The sequence below is a fragment of the Camelina sativa genome, chromosome 9, assembly GCF_000633955.1.
Source record: "Camelina sativa cultivar DH55 chromosome 9, Cs, whole genome shotgun sequence".
NCBI lineage: Eukaryota > Viridiplantae > Streptophyta > Magnoliopsida > Brassicales > Brassicaceae > Camelina > Camelina sativa.
In genome coordinates, this window is record NC_025693.1 from 23,220,522 (window position 1) to 23,237,392 (window position 16,871).

At 34.5% G+C, this 16,871-nt stretch overlaps 3 protein-coding genes across 3 annotated transcripts; 2 read left to right on the forward strand and 1 right to left on the reverse strand.

The window, feature by feature from the left end:
* LOC104711857 (pyruvate kinase 1, cytosolic) lies at positions 2,233–5,840 on the forward strand (the record flags this gene model as incomplete). Its single annotated transcript, XM_010428628.2, is given in 16 exon segments — positions 2,233–2,310; positions 2,466–2,562; positions 2,669–2,766; positions 2,862–3,017; positions 3,127–3,204; positions 3,312–3,443; positions 3,561–3,641; positions 3,758–3,829; positions 3,934–4,023; positions 4,115–4,259; positions 4,407–4,495; positions 4,632–4,727; positions 4,815–4,882; positions 4,976–5,075; positions 5,152–5,211; positions 5,440–5,840. Coding segments are annotated over 16 exon segments (1,584 nt in total). The 3' UTR covers positions 5,593–5,840.
* On the forward strand, positions 11,206–13,415 carry LOC104711858 (F-box protein PP2-A15-like). Its single transcript, XM_010428629.2, has 3 exons — positions 11,206–11,812; positions 11,929–12,047; positions 12,555–13,415. The coding sequence occupies exons 1-3, from the start codon at positions 11,501–11,503 to the stop codon at positions 13,018–13,020; spliced, it is 897 nt and encodes a 298-aa protein (XP_010426931.1). The 5' UTR covers positions 11,206–11,500; the 3' UTR covers positions 13,021–13,415.
* On the reverse strand, positions 13,912–16,075 carry LOC104711859 (probable carbohydrate esterase At4g34215). Its single transcript, XM_010428631.2, has 2 exons — positions 14,696–16,075; positions 13,912–14,275 (listed from the first exon to the last, which is right to left on the reverse strand). The coding sequence occupies exons 1-2, from the start codon at positions 15,308–15,310 to the stop codon at positions 13,952–13,954; spliced, it is 939 nt and encodes a 312-aa protein (XP_010426933.1). The 5' UTR covers positions 15,311–16,075; the 3' UTR covers positions 13,912–13,951.

Genomic DNA, 16,871 nt, shown 5'->3' on the forward strand with positions numbered 1-16,871 from the left:
TACAATTTCCTGTTAGCTTCCGAGCTCGTCGTGACTCACTTGTCAGTTCTTCTGTGAACTGACGAGCACGATCTTGGCTCGTTTTAGTGACGACCTCGCATCCTTATCGTTAATAAAGAACAAACTTCACTCTTTCCCCTAAAATCGATATTTATTTAGTGTTGTGCAATCCCCAGTACAAACAATGTTTGAACACATGTATATACAGTGAATAAGAGATCGATAACATGCAAAAATAAAAAACGATGGAAAAAAATATTCTAAGAATGCTATAATCACGCGGTCAAAACAAGTTAGCGTGGATTGGTACAATTAAAGGAGGAATATTAATAGGAAAAATACCAAATCGGGATCTCGAAACCGTGTTCTTGTGAAGCGATCAAAATGTGGTGTTTACAATTACACACAATGTAGTTAATTCGAAGGATTATAAATACAACAGAAAATAATGACAACAATCTGGAAAATGTTGTTGCGAATTACCCAACAAAATAATAGCAATGTTGACCGAAGAAAATAGAAATTATATTCTTCTCGTGTTCAATAAAACATGAGATACGTACGTACCAAACGGACATGTGTATGTTACTGTACTACCTGACATGCACAATTAGCGTTTGCAATACAAACTCCTAACAATTAACACCACGGCCGACCAAAGTAGTTCTAGAAGAGGCGCGTGAAATCTGTTTGACCCCTTCCCCACGAAAGTAAACTATGCGGTCATAAAAGATCCTCCATAGCTCCACGTGCCTACGAGCTCTTTACGATTTTAGTCCTAAACAATTAGCTTATTGCAGATCTAGTTTCTATGGTGTATAATAAAATAATGTAATTTGCATCCAGTCCTTCTAGTTTTAGCTTGATGTTATTTTAATGCATATATTTTACTTTCGTAACTATTTATCGTCTCATCTTTATTAATGTAATTACTAAAATAAATAATTCAAAAACTACATAAACATTATCAAATACGATGTCATGTTGTTAAATTGTTTTCTATTTTTAATAGAACTTAGCTATTAAAAAAAGCTATCTCATATATAAATATATTTACTAATGTATTTTCCCAAATTTTTGTTTCTCTTTAGTTCTTAGAGAAGTTCTTTCTTTTTCCAAAGTAAAAAGTTCAACAATCTTACAAGTAATGATTTTGTATAATACAAAATAGATTCATCACCTAATCACTGAATTTATTTATACGCTGAGTAGTTGAAAGATGTAAACTATTACATGTATGCACAAACGTTTCACGCCAAATTCTTTAGAATTGGGATATGTTGGTGAGTCAAATATTTTATGATCTCGATAATTCAAGAATAGTTTAAAGAAAAACAAAATTGTGTTTTTTTAAAATCTAACCAAATACTTTTGTTGTGCAGCTTTATACATGTAGGTGCCTTTGAGGTTTTATATGTCTGAAAGTTCTTGTGTGACGAAATAGAAATTTTCTATTTACTAAAAACAAAGATATAGTTTAGTGTTAAATATAAGTATTAAGTGTGTGACATCAAACTATACATTTTGCTTAATATTAATTTAAAAATATATATTTTAATTTTATTATTAATTGTAGTTAGAATTATTGATTGAATTTGAAAAATTTAGCAAAACAATTAATATTAATTTAAGAATATATATTTTAATTTTATTATTAATTGTAGTTAGAATTATGGATCGAATTTGAAAAATTTAGCAAAACATTGAGTAGGAATGTTAGATGACAAAATCGATTAAAATAATTAAAGTTAATAGTTAATTATAGGATATAAAGAAAATATTGACATGCAACTTTTGTTATATAGAGATGAGGAGCTATGTTTTAGCATATTGTTTGATATTAAAATTAACTGACTTATAATAATATAGAATATGAAAACTAATATATATATATATATATCGAAAAAGTTCAAACAAAGTATATATTGTACACCAAACATAAAACATTAAGGTTTAAGATGATAAGAAAAAGAACATAGGGGTAAAATTTGCATTAAATTGAGAATGTATAGGTTAAAAAGAGAGAGAAAACAAAAAAAAAGCGTCGACTTGTTTCCTCTCTTTTTTTTTTTTTATCATTTATTTTGCCTCCGTTGCGTATTATATCATTTCATTGGACGGAGAAGAAGAGAAGCATATTCCACGGTCACCAAACCTCTCCCGTCGAACTTTTCTCACTCTCCGTCTCTCTCCCGTCGCAGTCGAAACATCTGAGATCTCTCTCCACTCTCGTCACCGAAGATGCATTCCAGTCATCTTCTTCTCGAGGAGCCGATCAGGATGGCTTCAATCCTCGAGCCTTCCAAATCTGTGAGCTCTCTCTCTCTTCCTGTTTAATGCTTTAATTTCTCAATTCTTCATCGATTTGAGTTTTTTTCGCATGTATGGATTGCTCATGAAAGTATCGATTTCGTTATAGAGGTTTCTGATCTGATCTTTTTGTTTTGATGTATTTTTCTACTCAGAGTTTCTTCCCGGCATTGACTAAGATCGTCGGAACTCTCGGTCCTAAATCCCGATCCGTCGAGGCTCTCTCCGGCTGTCTCAAAGCCGGCATGTCTGGTACGAAACTATTACTTCTCTTTTTTTTGTGTGTTTCTCTAGTTTTGCTAACTTGTTTTAAGTTCGTCACACACTAATACTTATGTCTTCCTTGTTCTGTGATTAGTGGCTCGATTTGATTTCTCTTGGGGAGACTCTGATTATCACCAGGAGACACTAGATAATCTCAAGGTTGCTGTGAGGAGCACTAAGAAGCTTTGTGCTGTATGTTTTTTTCCTTTCTCTTCTCTCAACCTTACTTTAGATTTGCTATATGCATCTGAGCTGAGATTTCTGATTTGAGTTACTTACTTACTTAGGTTATGCTTGATACTGTTGGACCTGAGTTGCAAGTTATTAACAAATCTGAGAAAGCTATTACTTTGAAAGCTGATGGCCTTGTAACTTTGACACCGAATCAAGACCAGGAAGCCTCTTCTGAAGTTCTTCCTATTAATTTCAATGGGCTTGCCAAGGTTCTCTCTTTTGACTCTTAATAGAATGAGATGATATTATGTATGTAATCAACTGTTTAGTGTTTAGTATTATAGGTGTGTGATGTGTGTTCATGTTTGATGTTTTCAGGCAGTTAAGACAGGAGATACTATCTTTGTTGGGCAATACCTCTTCACTGGTAGTGAAACAACTTCAGTTTGGCTCGAGGTAAAAAATTTGAAGCTTGCGAATATAGTTTTGATTGTTTCTCTATGTCAAAGTTTAGACATTTAGATGAATATGTTTTAAGAACTACTTCCCCAACGAATTTGCAGGTTGCTGAAGTTAAAGGAGATGATGTCATTTGCCTGTCAAGGAATGCTGCTACTCTGGCTGGTTCTCTCTTCACTTTGCATGCTTCTCAAGTTCACATCGATCTGCCAACTCTCACTGAGAAGGATAAGGAGGTCAGAGTTTCTTCTAATCTTTAAATCTCAGTGGTTCACTTTGTTCCCTCTATAATACATTTTTCGATTTATTGTTCAAGTGTTTGACCTGGTTGTATTTATTTGGTTATCCTCTAGGTTATAAGCACATGGGGAGTTCAAAATAAAATCGATTTTCTCTCGTTGTCTTATTGCCGACATGCGGAGGATGTTCGCCAGGTCTGTATTTTGTTATGCTACCCTTCAGTTGTTGTGTCGTATTTTCTTGTGTATACACTGTTAATTCTGATCTTCTGGTAGCTTAAACAATAACTAATTGTTGTTTCATAACACAGACCCGTGAAATGCTTAAAAAGTTGGGTGACCTCTCCCAAACACAAATATTTGCAAAGATTGAGAATGTAGAGGTAAGTGAAATGTGTATTGATTTTTTGCTTTGTATGATGTATCAGTACCTTTTCTTTCTTTCTTTTTCCTAGAAGAGGAGGCTGCTGATTTATATTTTATTTAGGGACTAACCCACTTTGATGAGATTCTACAAGAAGCTGATGGAATTATTCTTTCTCGTGGAAATTTGGGTATAGATCTACCCCCAGAAAAGGTATGTTGTTGGTTGGTCATTCAAATTGATTTGTCCGGCACCAAACTTCTTCACACTTTTTTATAATTACCTTGGTGGTTTTTTATTGTAGGTGTTTTTGTTTCAAAAGGCAGCTCTTTACAAGTGCAACATGGCTGGAAAGCCAGCCGTTCTTACCCGTGTTGTTGACAGTATGACTGACAACTTACGACCAACTCGTGCGGAGGCAACGGATGTTGCTAATGCTGTTTTAGATGGTATGTTTATACTTCAGTATCCTTCTAAAATTCTTAGCAGAATCTGCTTGGTTTGATAAGTGTTATGAAATGCTGGAGGGCAATTCTACTTCTGGGTCATTGCTTCTTTCATAACTTGGGTTTCTTCTTCCGTCTTACTTCCTGCAGGAAGTGATGCAATTCTTCTTGGTGCTGAGACCCTTCGTGGATTGTACCCTGTTGAGACAATATCAACTGTTGGTAGGATCTGTGCTGAGGTAGGCTGAATGCTATATTTCTTTAGTATCATTTGTTGCTTGAGTCTTTAAATCCCGCGCATTTAGCAATTGTGTGGAACCAAATAGTGGCTTGTCTTCCGATTTGCTCTGACACAGTTTCTTTATCTGTTCATAGGCAGAGAAAGTTTTCAATCAAGATTTGTACTTCAAGAAGACTGTCAAGTATGTTGGAGAACCTATGACCCACTTGGAATCGATTGCTTCTTCAGCTGTAAGTCTGTCATCTGTGTTGCAGAGAGACGTAAGAAATGATTAGAAATGCAAATTTTCTAATATAGCTTAATTCATGCTTGATCAGGTACGGGCAGCCATCAAGGTTAAGGCATCAGTAATTATATGCTTCACCTCTTCTGGAAGAGCAGCCAGGTTCTTAGCATTTCTTTTGGCTTAAACTGTTAATTTCGTTTGATCTATTTATATTTCTCGAATGTGTTTTTTATTCCTTTGAATTACGTGCAGGTTGATTTCCAAATACAGGCCAACGATGCCTGTTATTTCTGTTGTCATTCCCAGGGTTAAGACAAATCAGCTGAAATGGAGCTTTAGTGGAGCTTTTGAGGTATGTGCCTGGTCTCTTTAGATATTACATTCATGCCAATTTCTTACAAGGTTAACCCGTGTATCTCTCTTATCAGGCGAGGCAGTCACTAATTGTCAGAGGCCTCTTCCCAATGCTCGCTGACCCTCGTCACCCTGTAAGTCTTGTTATCCTTCTTCTATTGCATATTAGATCTTCCTCTCTATTGGATAAACACACTGACTCAAAGATACCCTATATGTGTTACACTATTATCACTCTCTCAAGACTTTGTGCCTTTAGTATCATCAATATTGTTTAGTGTTCTGTTTGAATATGGACTGAAACACAAGTATAGTACAAGTCTTTCAAACGTTTTTAATGAAACTTTGCTGTCTCTTTTAAGGCGGAATCAACAAGTGCGACAAACGAGTCAGTCCTGAAGGTTGCTCTAGACCATGGGAAGCATGCTGGAGTAATCAAGTCACATGACAGAGTAGTGGTGTGCCAGAAAGTTGGTGATGCATCCGTGGTTAAGATCATCGAGCTCGAGGATTAACTTTTGCCTCACAAAAAAAAAAAAAAAAACATTATAAAAATTGGCTGCATTTTGGGTTGCCTTGAAACTCCAATGCCGGAGTGAGTATATTATCTCCGGGACTTTTGGTTTTTTTTTTTTTGTACCTAGGAGATTTGATGTCTATAAGGGTTGCCCCTTATTTTTCGCTATATTTGATTACCTTCAAAATTTAAGCATATGATAATGCCTAGTAAATTTTATAATAAGCTGTATTACATTCCCTTTTTTTTTCCGTTCTGTTACAAAGTTTTATGTCCTTTTAAGACTATTTCTCTTCTCTTGCAGTCACATCTCTACACATGAAGTTATATCCTTTTCATAATTTATTATTGTTTTTATTCTTCTGATTTTATTGTAGACAAACGAGGTCTTCTAATTTATTTATTTTGTCGTAGTCTGAAATATAATTAGTGAAGCTTAAAATTGGTCGTAGATAAATCGTATTTTGTCATTATTAATGAAAAAAAAAAAAAAAAGCTGACTTTCTAGGGATAAAGCCATTAGAAAATTAAAATATCTAAAGGCAAGAGAAGACAAAAAACCAAAATAGAGTTACACAACAACATATCTGTCATTCTGGATAACATGATACAAGAGTCTTTTTTGTTTTAATGTTCTTTTGGTTCGTATCTATGGACCTTGTACACACACCATGCCCTTTTCCTATTTTAGTTCGATTACTTTTCATCAGTTGTTGATTATCTTTAAATTTATTTCGATGGTGTTAGTCTAATAGCTTTCTGGATTACAGTACCATTACTTACAGATTTTGGATTCAAAACGTCTGGAAGCTATACCGTGCTGAACATTAAAACCTTAATTGGGTAACTAAACTATATTATATATATGTGATGGGCAATTAATCATCATTTATAATATGTTAAAAAAATATTAAGCATATTAATGAATGATGATGTTTTAAGGGCAATTGACAAAAATAACACAATTTTAAGTTTTTTTTTCACAATTAGCATATGTTTTCAAATGTTCCAAAACTAGCACAAAAATTGTAATGTAATTCTAAAAACAATACAATTCTAATTAAAATCTCATCTTTATCTCTACAGATAAGCTCGAAGCGTGACGAAGGAACGTTTCCACGAGCCAATTGAATCCTTACTCCCAAAAGACCTTGAAGCATCCCAGATCTCTTGCCAATCGATTCTCATCGTCGATCTGTCGTTGTCATCGTGTTCTCACCGTCGTGTTTGCCTAACCCTTTCTCGGTTGATCGATTCATTTCTCTGTTTTTCTTGCTGGGATCTGAAATCAACATTCCATAGTTGATGGTGATGTTGATGGTGATGACCGGTCAAAGCTACCCGAGATCTCTCTTGTAACCTGAAGAATTCCATAGTTCAGTGGTTCAATCTACACTTGACTTGCCTCTAATGCTGATGTTGCGTCCTCTCTTCCTTCCCTTTGTAATTTTCTTGGTTCTGATGGTGATGACGACGGAGAGATTGAGAGTGAGATGATAGTTAAGGCACTTAAGATTAGGAGGAAAGTCACGAAGGAGATTATCAAAGAGTCTTTGGTGAAGAAAAGCATATTGGGATAAGTATGCGACTAATGTGACTGATCGTTTGGGTAATTTTGTTGGTATTGTGATGATTGAAGCTGCGGCGTTGAAGTGGCTGCCAAAATTTCAGAGGCCAAGTTCTATCTTTGTGTTAGGATGATTATAGAAGTCTCCAGTTTCGTGTCCTTGTAAGGTCAAGCTTCATTTTTTTGGTGCTACTTGTTAGTGTTTATTAGTCCCCATAAGGTGTTCGATAGTTGGCCTCTAAGAAAAAACAAATTAGTTTTTACTATAATTTGAGCATAATGAAGATTAATTTTATGATTAACTGAAATTATGTGGAATTGTTCTTGTTGCTTATTGATATGGTTTTGGAGCTGTGTTAAGCCTAGCATGCACCATCAAGCTTCTATCTTTGTTCTGTTAGATTTAGATGTTATCTAATGATAAATCTAAAGCATAGTTGCCATAGAATTTGAAGCTTGCCCAAATAACAGTGTCATATGTTTTTGTCTGCACTTTGTTTTAACAGTGACTGAGTTTCAGGAAGAAATATATGAAATTAAGGAAGAATTTTATCAAATTTGGGAAGGATTTTACAAAATTCATGAAGAACTTTTTGAACTTCAGGATGACTTTCATAAAAACAATTTGGATTTCCTAATATCACAAAAAATGATAACATTACCCCTGGCTTATAGAGTAATCTACTAATATTTGACACATTGAAGCAAAAGACACAAAAATATAGAGTTAGAAACACATTTATACGAATTTAGGGGGTTCAATACTATTGAGGATCAACACCTTGAAATTCAGGATGGTTTTCATAAACATAATGGTTTAAAGATTATATAAAGCTTCTTATTCCAATCAATATCTACAACAAGAGAACCAAGTTGATACATAAGGCAAAACATAAATAAAAGATTCAAAAACTCATTTCTTTAAATTTATGAAGAATTTCATAATGTTTAGGAGGTGTTTCATCATATTTAGGAAGATGTTCTTCAATTTTAGGAATGTTTTCCTAAATATTCAGAAATCCAAGAAAAAGGTATGTTTGGTTTGCATTCTTCTCCTTGGACACAATCCGCCTCCCAAATTTGGCCCAATCTTCTTGATTCCTTCCCCATGAACCACCTTCCTCGTTCTCTTCCTTTTCTCCTCCACCACTGCCGCCTAATCAGACCACACCACCGTTGTTTCCGTCCGTCAAGAACCATCGCCAAAGTCTCTTGTACCGTGTAGGAAGGTCTTCCTAATGTTTACGGATCCCTTCCTAAATTTTCAACAATGCTTCATGAATTTTCGACAAAGCTTAATTTAATCAATTTTCCTAGTACAATGTAATGTACTGTTTATTCATTCCCCAAGAAACCACTTTCCTCGTTCTCTTCCTTTTCTCCTCTACCACCGCCGCCTAACCAGACCACACCACCGTTGTTTCCGTCAAGAACCATCGCCAAAAGTCTCTTGTACCATGTAGGAAGGTCTTCCTAATGTTTACGGATCCCTTCCTAAATTTTCAACAATGCTTCATGAATTTTAGACAAAGCTTAATTTAATCAATTTTCCTAGTACAATTTAATGTACTGTTTATTCATTCCCCATGAACCACCTTCCTCGTTCAGCTTCTTCCCTGTACTAAGTTTCCCATCCATCATTTCTCCAATTGAGCCGTCAAAGTTTCAATCTTCTCATACGCATCTCCCAACGAAGCTGCTTCAAACTCTCCCTGCAAAACTTATGCAATTGGCAAAAAATCTTATATCATCTTGAATCAAGCGTGAGCATGTCGAGAAGAGTAATAATAGAAATAACATACCAAAACTCTATAATTGATACACCTCTTCTTCTTCCGCCGTTATTGTAACCTTCTCTGACGATAAAGTGGTGGAATTCGATGATGATTCGAAAAACCAAATCGTTCTGGTGTCTAAGGTTAAGGAGACCGTTACGACGAAGAAGAAGATACTCCGATCGATTATGGATTCGGCGAAAGCAGAGGAGTACGGTGAGTCTCTCTAAAAAATTGTTGAGGACGAAGGCGAAGAAAAAGCCAAAAAATAATAATAATTGTATAATCCCAGAAATAATAATATTTCTCTCTATTAATTACTCAGTATTAAGAAATGCTAGTTTTGGAACATTCCAGCATGTGTGCTAGTTTTGGAACAAAAACCCAAATGTGTGTTATTCTAGGGTATTTCTCATGTTTTTAATATACAATACCACCAACGAAATACAATATACAGTATATATATATATATATCTTTATTTATGATTTTCTTACATCAATAATGATTTCTAGTTGTGTTCAATTTATATGGTAAGCAGTGGCGGAGCCAGAAATTTTTTTCATGAGGGTCCAAATAAATTTTTTTCTCTTAAAGAAATAAAATGTAAAATTTTAGAGGGTTAAAATGATTTTTTCAGAAAAATGAGGATAAAAATGTAATTTTTAGAGGCTCAAAGTAAAATTTTAGTCTAAAATGTGGTAAATATGTAAATTTTGTAAGGGTCAAAATCAAAATATAAAATTTATAGGGGTCAAATTACAAAATTTAGAGGGGTCATATTAGAATTTATAACTAATAATACATTAAAAAAAAATTAAGTGGGGCCAGCTGACACCAATACAGCGTTACTAGATCCGTCCCTGATGGTAGGTTTTCAATTACTCCATCTGTCCCATAAAGATTGATGTTTTGGAATATTTCTTTATCCACAAAAATTGATGTTTTGTAAACTTAAAGAAGTAATCATTGAAAATATTTCAAATTTTGAATGTCTATTAGTTTAAAATTAAATAATATCTCTTTAGTCAAAGAAAAAATATATTTAAACTCAGTAATTATTGTTTTCTTAAAATGGGTAAAAGCTTATAAACATCAATCTTTTAGAGACATAATGAGTAATTTTTAAAAAGATTTTTTTTTTTTTTTTTTATGCTAAAGTTTGGAGACCAACATTTTCTATGGTTGGTTTGAACTTTGAACATTAAAATTGGGAATTTGTTCCCCCAAATACTTAATGCCTCTCTTTATGTAGAAAAACAAAAGAGAGAGTCATTCACGCTCGATCATGAGTTATGATTTACGAATGATGCATTATGAATAGTCTAATTATGATGTTCTTGTCTTGATTTAATTCCCCCAAACTCTTCCGTCCAGACAATTCGCTTTCTGAGAGCGCGAGAGAGAGAGATAGCAGTGATAATGATGCTCCATTGCTCCTAAACAAACTTTTACGAACAACTCGTTGTGAATTAAATTCTCTCTTTAATTGAAATCTAACAATCTACATCGATACATTTATTGATCTCAATCCCAGTATACATATATTAATCACATGGTGTAAAATGTACATCACAAAACTTTGGACAAAAATAAAAAAAAGGACCCTACGTGCAAATTATTATTTGTAAATATCTTAGCAACTACTCAGAGTGTATAGTTACCACATAAATTAAAAACGTGAATACAAAAGTGAATCTTTTGGTTTTCATTGATTTGATTTGATGTTGATGATGTTGTTGTTGGTTTCCAATTGTTTTTCTTGATAAGACTTGGAATGGTACTATTTCATTGCTCTCGATCTCTAACGCAGACTAGTCTCATTTTTTTTATCAAAGCATTTATGAATTTAGCCAAAAACAATCTTTAAACTTTTTAAAGAATTTGGACCCTTTTGTGATCAATGCTAGTTTCACAAATCAAGATTGTTTTTTTTTTTTTTTGCATAAAGAAACTAATACGACGAATTTGATATCTAATTTATTTAATCACACGAATGATTTGTAACGGAATAAAAAAAAAGTTACAACATCCTCATTCGTATAATTAAAAAATACATCCGCATTGGAAGAATCTAATTTAGGACTTACTTAATTAGATATTAATAATTTAAATTAAAATTACTTGCACCAAATGCTTTACACCAAATCAAACGGACTTTTCACGATCGTTCGGCGCTGCCACGTGTCATCATTATTCATCGTTGGATCTTAACATTGTACACGTCACCATTTTGCTGCTTCTTTTAATACTCTTAAGAGAATATCTCTTTCCCTCACTTTCTCCGTTTCTCGTCTCTTCCGACGACATTTTCCGAGAAAATCACCACTGAGATATATAGAGATACAGAGCAAAATACATTAATAGGAAGCTTTCATTAGTATTATTATCTCCGCCGCCATGGCTATCGAGCGTCATCGATTACGCGTATAAACCAATTGCGTTTTTTTTTTTTTTTTTAAGTTTTTTTGAACAGACGTGTACGGAGCTCTGTGTTTTGTGTAGCTTCTTCGGTCAACTTATTAGAAGAACGAGAGAGAGAGAGATAGAGAGAGGAGGTACTATAATGGGTTCGTCCTTGTCGAATCTAAACGACGGGACGAATGGTTTGTCTATGGGAACAAGTCTGGGCGATATACCGGAAAGCTGCGTGGCCTGTGTGTTTATGTATTTGACTCCGCCGGAGATTTGCAATCTGGCTGGATTGAATCGTGCATTTCGTGGTGCGGCTTCTTCCGATTCCGTTTGGGATAAGAAGCTCCCTGCGAATTATCAGGATCTGCTTGATTTGTTGCCACCGGAGAGGTATCATACTCTCTCCAAGAAAGATATTTTCGCTGTCCTCTCTCGTCCCATCCCTTTTGATGATGATACTAAGGTACTTTTTACATTTTTGTTTCTGATTTGTTGATTTTGATGTTTTTTTTTTGGATTTGGGGGAATTAGGGTTTTGGTTTGGATGATTTTTGTATGAAACTGTGTTTGTATTTGCAGGAACTATGGATTGATAGAGTTACAGGACGGGTTTGTATGGCAATTTCAGCTAGAGGAATGGCTATAACTGGGATTGAAGACCGGAGATATTGGAATTGGAATCCGACTGAAGAATCTAGGTACTCCACACTATCGCTTCTTGAATCTCAATTAGAGTTTTAGAAGATCAACGAGTAGTAGATGAAAAAGATGCTTGCAAAAGACTTGTTTATGATAATGTAACTTGACCTGAGTTTCGTGAGCTCTTGATCCTTGGATTCGTAGAGTTACAGGGTAGGTCTTTGAAGAACACTTAAGTATGTATAAGAAACTAGACTTGGAAAAGGTTGTGTGAGGATTACTGTTTGATTAGTGGCATGTTTTCTCTTAGTTTGTGAGGAGGTGACTCTGCTTTGAGTTTTGATAAATAACTTATGTAGATTATGAGTGTTCTTGCCTAATCTTTATAATGATGCTATTGTAGTGATGAATCATTTCAACTGCGGAATGATTAGGTTAATGACAAAATTCTGCATCAGGTTTTGTGTGAGACTGCTTTATACAACATGAGACGGGTGCATAGCATGTGATAGGAGTTTGTTTGTGGAACAAAAAGAGTAAAATTCATCTGAATCTTTTCTTGACAGGTTCCATGTTGTAGCCTACTTACAGCAGATTTGGTGGTTTGAAGTTGATGGAACAGTGAGATTTCATCTCCCACCTGGTATATACTCTCTATCATTCAGAATCCATCTAGGGAGATTCACAAAAAGGCTAGGGAGACGTGTGTGCCACTTTGAACATACTCATGGTTGGGATGTAAAGCCTGTGAGGTTTTCGCTTTCAACTTCTGATGGTCAAAATGCATCCTGTGAATATTACCTGGACGATGTAGAGAGAGACGAAGCACTCGGACAACACAAGAGGGGTTGCTGGATCGAGTATAGGGTTGGAGAATTCATAGTGAATGGATCAGAACCATCAACCGAAATCCAATGGTCGATGAAACAGATAGACTGCACGCACTCGAAAGGTGGGTTATGTGTTGATTCAGTCTTCATAAACCCAATTGGTGATCTGAAGGAAAACAGAAAGAAAGATTTTGTGAATTAGCTTTAAAGAGAGATGATCACACACACCAAAAAAAGCTTTTGATTCTTGCATAAGGTTAAATTCTTATTAGTGGTTTTTTCCTTTTTTTTTTTTTTGGGTCAACAAAATTCTTGTTAGTGGTTATGTCGTCGTTTTTACTGGTTCCCAAAATTAGGGTGCATCGAGTCGACGATACGGTAACTAAATTTCATTTTATTATTGTGCATTTCATCGAGCATTTTTGTTTGTTTTGTATTTTTACTTCATACTCATTTTGTTACACATTTTAGGCGAGAGGACTCTTTTTTTTTGTGTGTGTGGTGTATACCATGTTTATAGGTTGGATGTTGGAGACTATGACTATCTGTATCCAACCAAGATTATCTAAATTATTGTCTCTGACTAATTCTATTTTATTTTGTTGTGTGTTTGTTTTAAAAAAAAATGCATATCCAATCAAATATGATATGCGTAGGATTGGATCAAATAATACAGGCTATATTAAAGTATAATTATCCAAAATATCTGTCAATCAAGCTTATCCAAAAACCAAATGCTTGAAGCCTTGAAAGTTGAAACTATCAAAAGAACTACATTATCTGAAATAGATTTATGATACAATATACAGAAGAAGTCAAAACAAATGAGCTACGGAAACGAATTTATATAATGTAAATATGTACTGTACTGAAAAGTTTGTGTATAGTCTAAAATTTTTTTTCATCATTGGTTTTTCTTACACAAATAGTGTTAAAGTGGACAAAGTGTCTTGTTTTCAAGGTCGGATTTACTTAAAGCTAAAGATTTAGGATATCTAAAAATTTTAGACTATACATTGGATCGTGGAATCACACTGTCTAAATTGGATATTCTTGATATAATTTAAACAAAAAATAACCTGAATTCATTAAGTGAATAAAAATTAGATTCTCTATAATAATTTGAACAAATATCATGATGATGAATCCAAAAAAAATGTTACAAAAAATGGTAAGGTAGGTGCCAAGATTTCTAAAAAGATGATATAAAGGGAACAACAGAAGGAGGAGATTAGAAGAGGGATATAGAGTGGTTGAGCTGAATTGGGAATATTGTCAGCGAAACTCTGGGCTAACATTTGACCGAGCCGGACCTGAGATGAAGTGGTTAGATGCAAACCGTCCGGTTCAAGAGGTAGACCCATGGCGTCAACACAATACACGTTCTTAAGATCTGTCTTGAGTTGAGCTTTTCGCACCGCGTCAACATATGGTCCTTCTCCTGTCGCTAGAGCCACCTTTTTTGTTTGTTTTACGTCCAAACACATAAAGAAGATAAATATTAGAAGAATGTTTACTAAAATATCAGAAATCAGATATGTACATTCTACCAGTAGATTTCTTTTAAGGAATAAGACCAAAAAAAAAATGTCAATTTGCATACACCACAGCTGGATTGGTAGTACGATATTTTAGCTACAGCCTGGATTAAAAAGAATGAGTAATCACGCTTCACGAACCATAAAAAAAGATGGCTAAAATAATGGAGCATTAAATACATTAAATCTGTAAATACTAAATACTATATTCAACAAGATTTTTTAGTCTGCATGTTATTTTCGGAAACTTTTCACTATTCCAATATTACTTATCAAAGTTATACGAACTATTTGCTATATTGCGGATTAATACCAATTAGATGTTTTTGTGCAACGTACCTGTATAATAGGAAGATTTGGCTGATCTAAATCACTTCGAAGATCACTAAAAAACTGGACTAGTCTCTTCTTATAAACCGAAGCATCCACCATATCCACCGTATCCGACTCACCCTGATACCACAAAATCCCCCTGTACGAGCCGCCTCCACTACTAGCAACCGCGGCTTTCGCCCTCCTCACCGTCTCCTCGTAAAGAAACTCACCCTTTCGCCATTGGCTTAGTTTAGTCCCACCGATAGAGCAAGGAACCAAACCCACATGACCAAACCGGTAAAACAACCGATCAGCAAATGACATCCCCGGTCCAATTCCATTGGTCTTGTTAACATCAATGTCAACGTGTAGTGGCTCTTTAGCAATTTCCCACTTGAGCTTTGCCGTGAGACGGAGGATCGAAGGGTTTGATCGACATTCTTGGGGGATCACACCGTCCCACACGGTGGTGTTTGTAGCGGTGTCGTTATAAACTCCACCTCGACCCGCCATATTGCTTTGCCCGGCCAAGATGAAGATACTGATGTTTCTTGGGATGGTTTGGGATTGGATTTGTGGTGGAGATTGAAGAAAAATGATGATGATGATGACAGAGAAGAAGAAAAAGTTCTTGGTCATTGCTTTTGAAGTATACTTGAAGATTGAGGTTGAGATCCAGATCAGAGTCGAATTAAGATAGAAGAGAATATAATGTATTCCTCTTGTTTTGTCTCTTTCTTCGTATCCACTTCAAAAATTTAGAAAGAATGACTTAATTAGTTTGGTTATTAGTCAATAGACTCGAAACCTTTTCATACACAACATGATTGATTATATACAAATTAAAAGGACAGGTTTGTGTGTCTCGATACCTACACCTTCATATATTAGTATGATTAAAAACGAAGCATAACAACGGTAATAACGTGACGTATAAATAATTATTAATACGAGAATGACGCAATCTCACAAAAACCAATAGAATAGAAACCTTAAACCGAGATCTCCATCTCCTTTCAAAAAAATGAAAAATTATACAATTGGATTTTATACTTTGTTTAATGTTCATGATTTTCTCAAAAAGACAGCTACTCAAAACTAAACCGAATCAAACCCAAAATCAACATATAAAATAAGTAAATTTAATAGGTTAGAAAAAGTTGACCTCATATATTAATAGAAAACTGAGTGATCTCCCATAAGTAAAACAGAGATCGTCACATGCACAAATCATCGATGTTACAGATCTGTAATATATAATTCCAAACTATAGTAGGTGTTTGATGGTTAAAAAAGAAACTAATTAAAAAACCAAATCAGAAGAAGAAGAAGAAGGATCATGATGAGCGAATATGCAAGACGGCGTGCGGAAGTGAGTGATGAGTTCTTCACTTTTTTGTTTCCTTTTGCTTTTCATATTTTACTTTCTTTAAATATATCATTAGTTTTTTTTTCTTTTTCAATTATACTAGGAATATTGAATATTTGTCTATGAATGTTACCAAAATAGCTTTACGACTGACTGAGCTACTATGGCCTTCTCTATTGCAATGTACTAATGTACGGACTGTACTACTAACAATTAAGAGGACAAACTTCGAACAGTTACAAACAACAGAGCTGCAAGTAGAGTAGGTTTAATTAGGCTTTTCTTTGCTTTTTTTTTGGAACATAACCACTCGCACCAATTAGTTCTAACATTGCAAATGACTTCCACTTAATAATTAAAGAGGAATAAAAGGCTGTTTCAAGAAACGTTTTGAGCTCTTCTTGTTTCACAAGGAACAGCAGCAGAAGTGAAACACGTTGTACTAAACACAGTATAATTAATAGGGATGGAAATATTAAACTAAATCATATATAAACATATCAAGACATAAACTATAAGACAGACAGAATAAAAAAATGAAGGTTTATACTAATATACCAATAGAATAGATGTTTTTAGTTTTTGTTACCGACTTCTAATTTGTTTTTCCAAAAACAGAACATGATTTCAATCAAACCTTTGATATTTCTCATCCCCTGTTGGTTTGATGAACAATTCTGTAAATGATCGATGTACAGTTGTAAACTCTCTAACCTGTACATATCTTCTTACATTCCACATGAACCTTTGAAGCAGCCCTCACATACGAATTCCATAAAGTACTTTGGTATGCACTCTATTGAGATCATTGCGAGGGCTGCCGCAACGGTT

Bases quoted from the DNA above. Each gene is read 5' to 3' on its own strand.
- LOC104711858 (XM_010428629.2), top strand. From the start codon at position 11,501: ATGGGTTCGTCCTTGTCGAATCTAAACGACGGGACGAATGGTTTGTCT. The intron at 11,813-11,928 runs GTACTTTTTACA...TTGTATTTGCAG, and splicing joins CTTTTGATGATGATACTAAG to GAACTATGGATTGATAGAGT. The intron at 12,048-12,554 runs GTACTCCACACT...TTTTCTTGACAG, and splicing joins AATCCGACTGAAGAATCTAG to GTTCCATGTTGTAGCCTACT.
- LOC104711859 (XM_010428631.2), bottom strand. From the start codon at position 15,310: ATGACCAAGAACTTTTTCTTCTTCTCTGTCATCATCATCATCATTTTT. The intron at 14,276-14,695 runs GTACGTTGCACA...CAAACAAAAAAG, and splicing joins CAAATCTTCCTATTATACAG to GTGGCTCTAGCGACAGGAGA.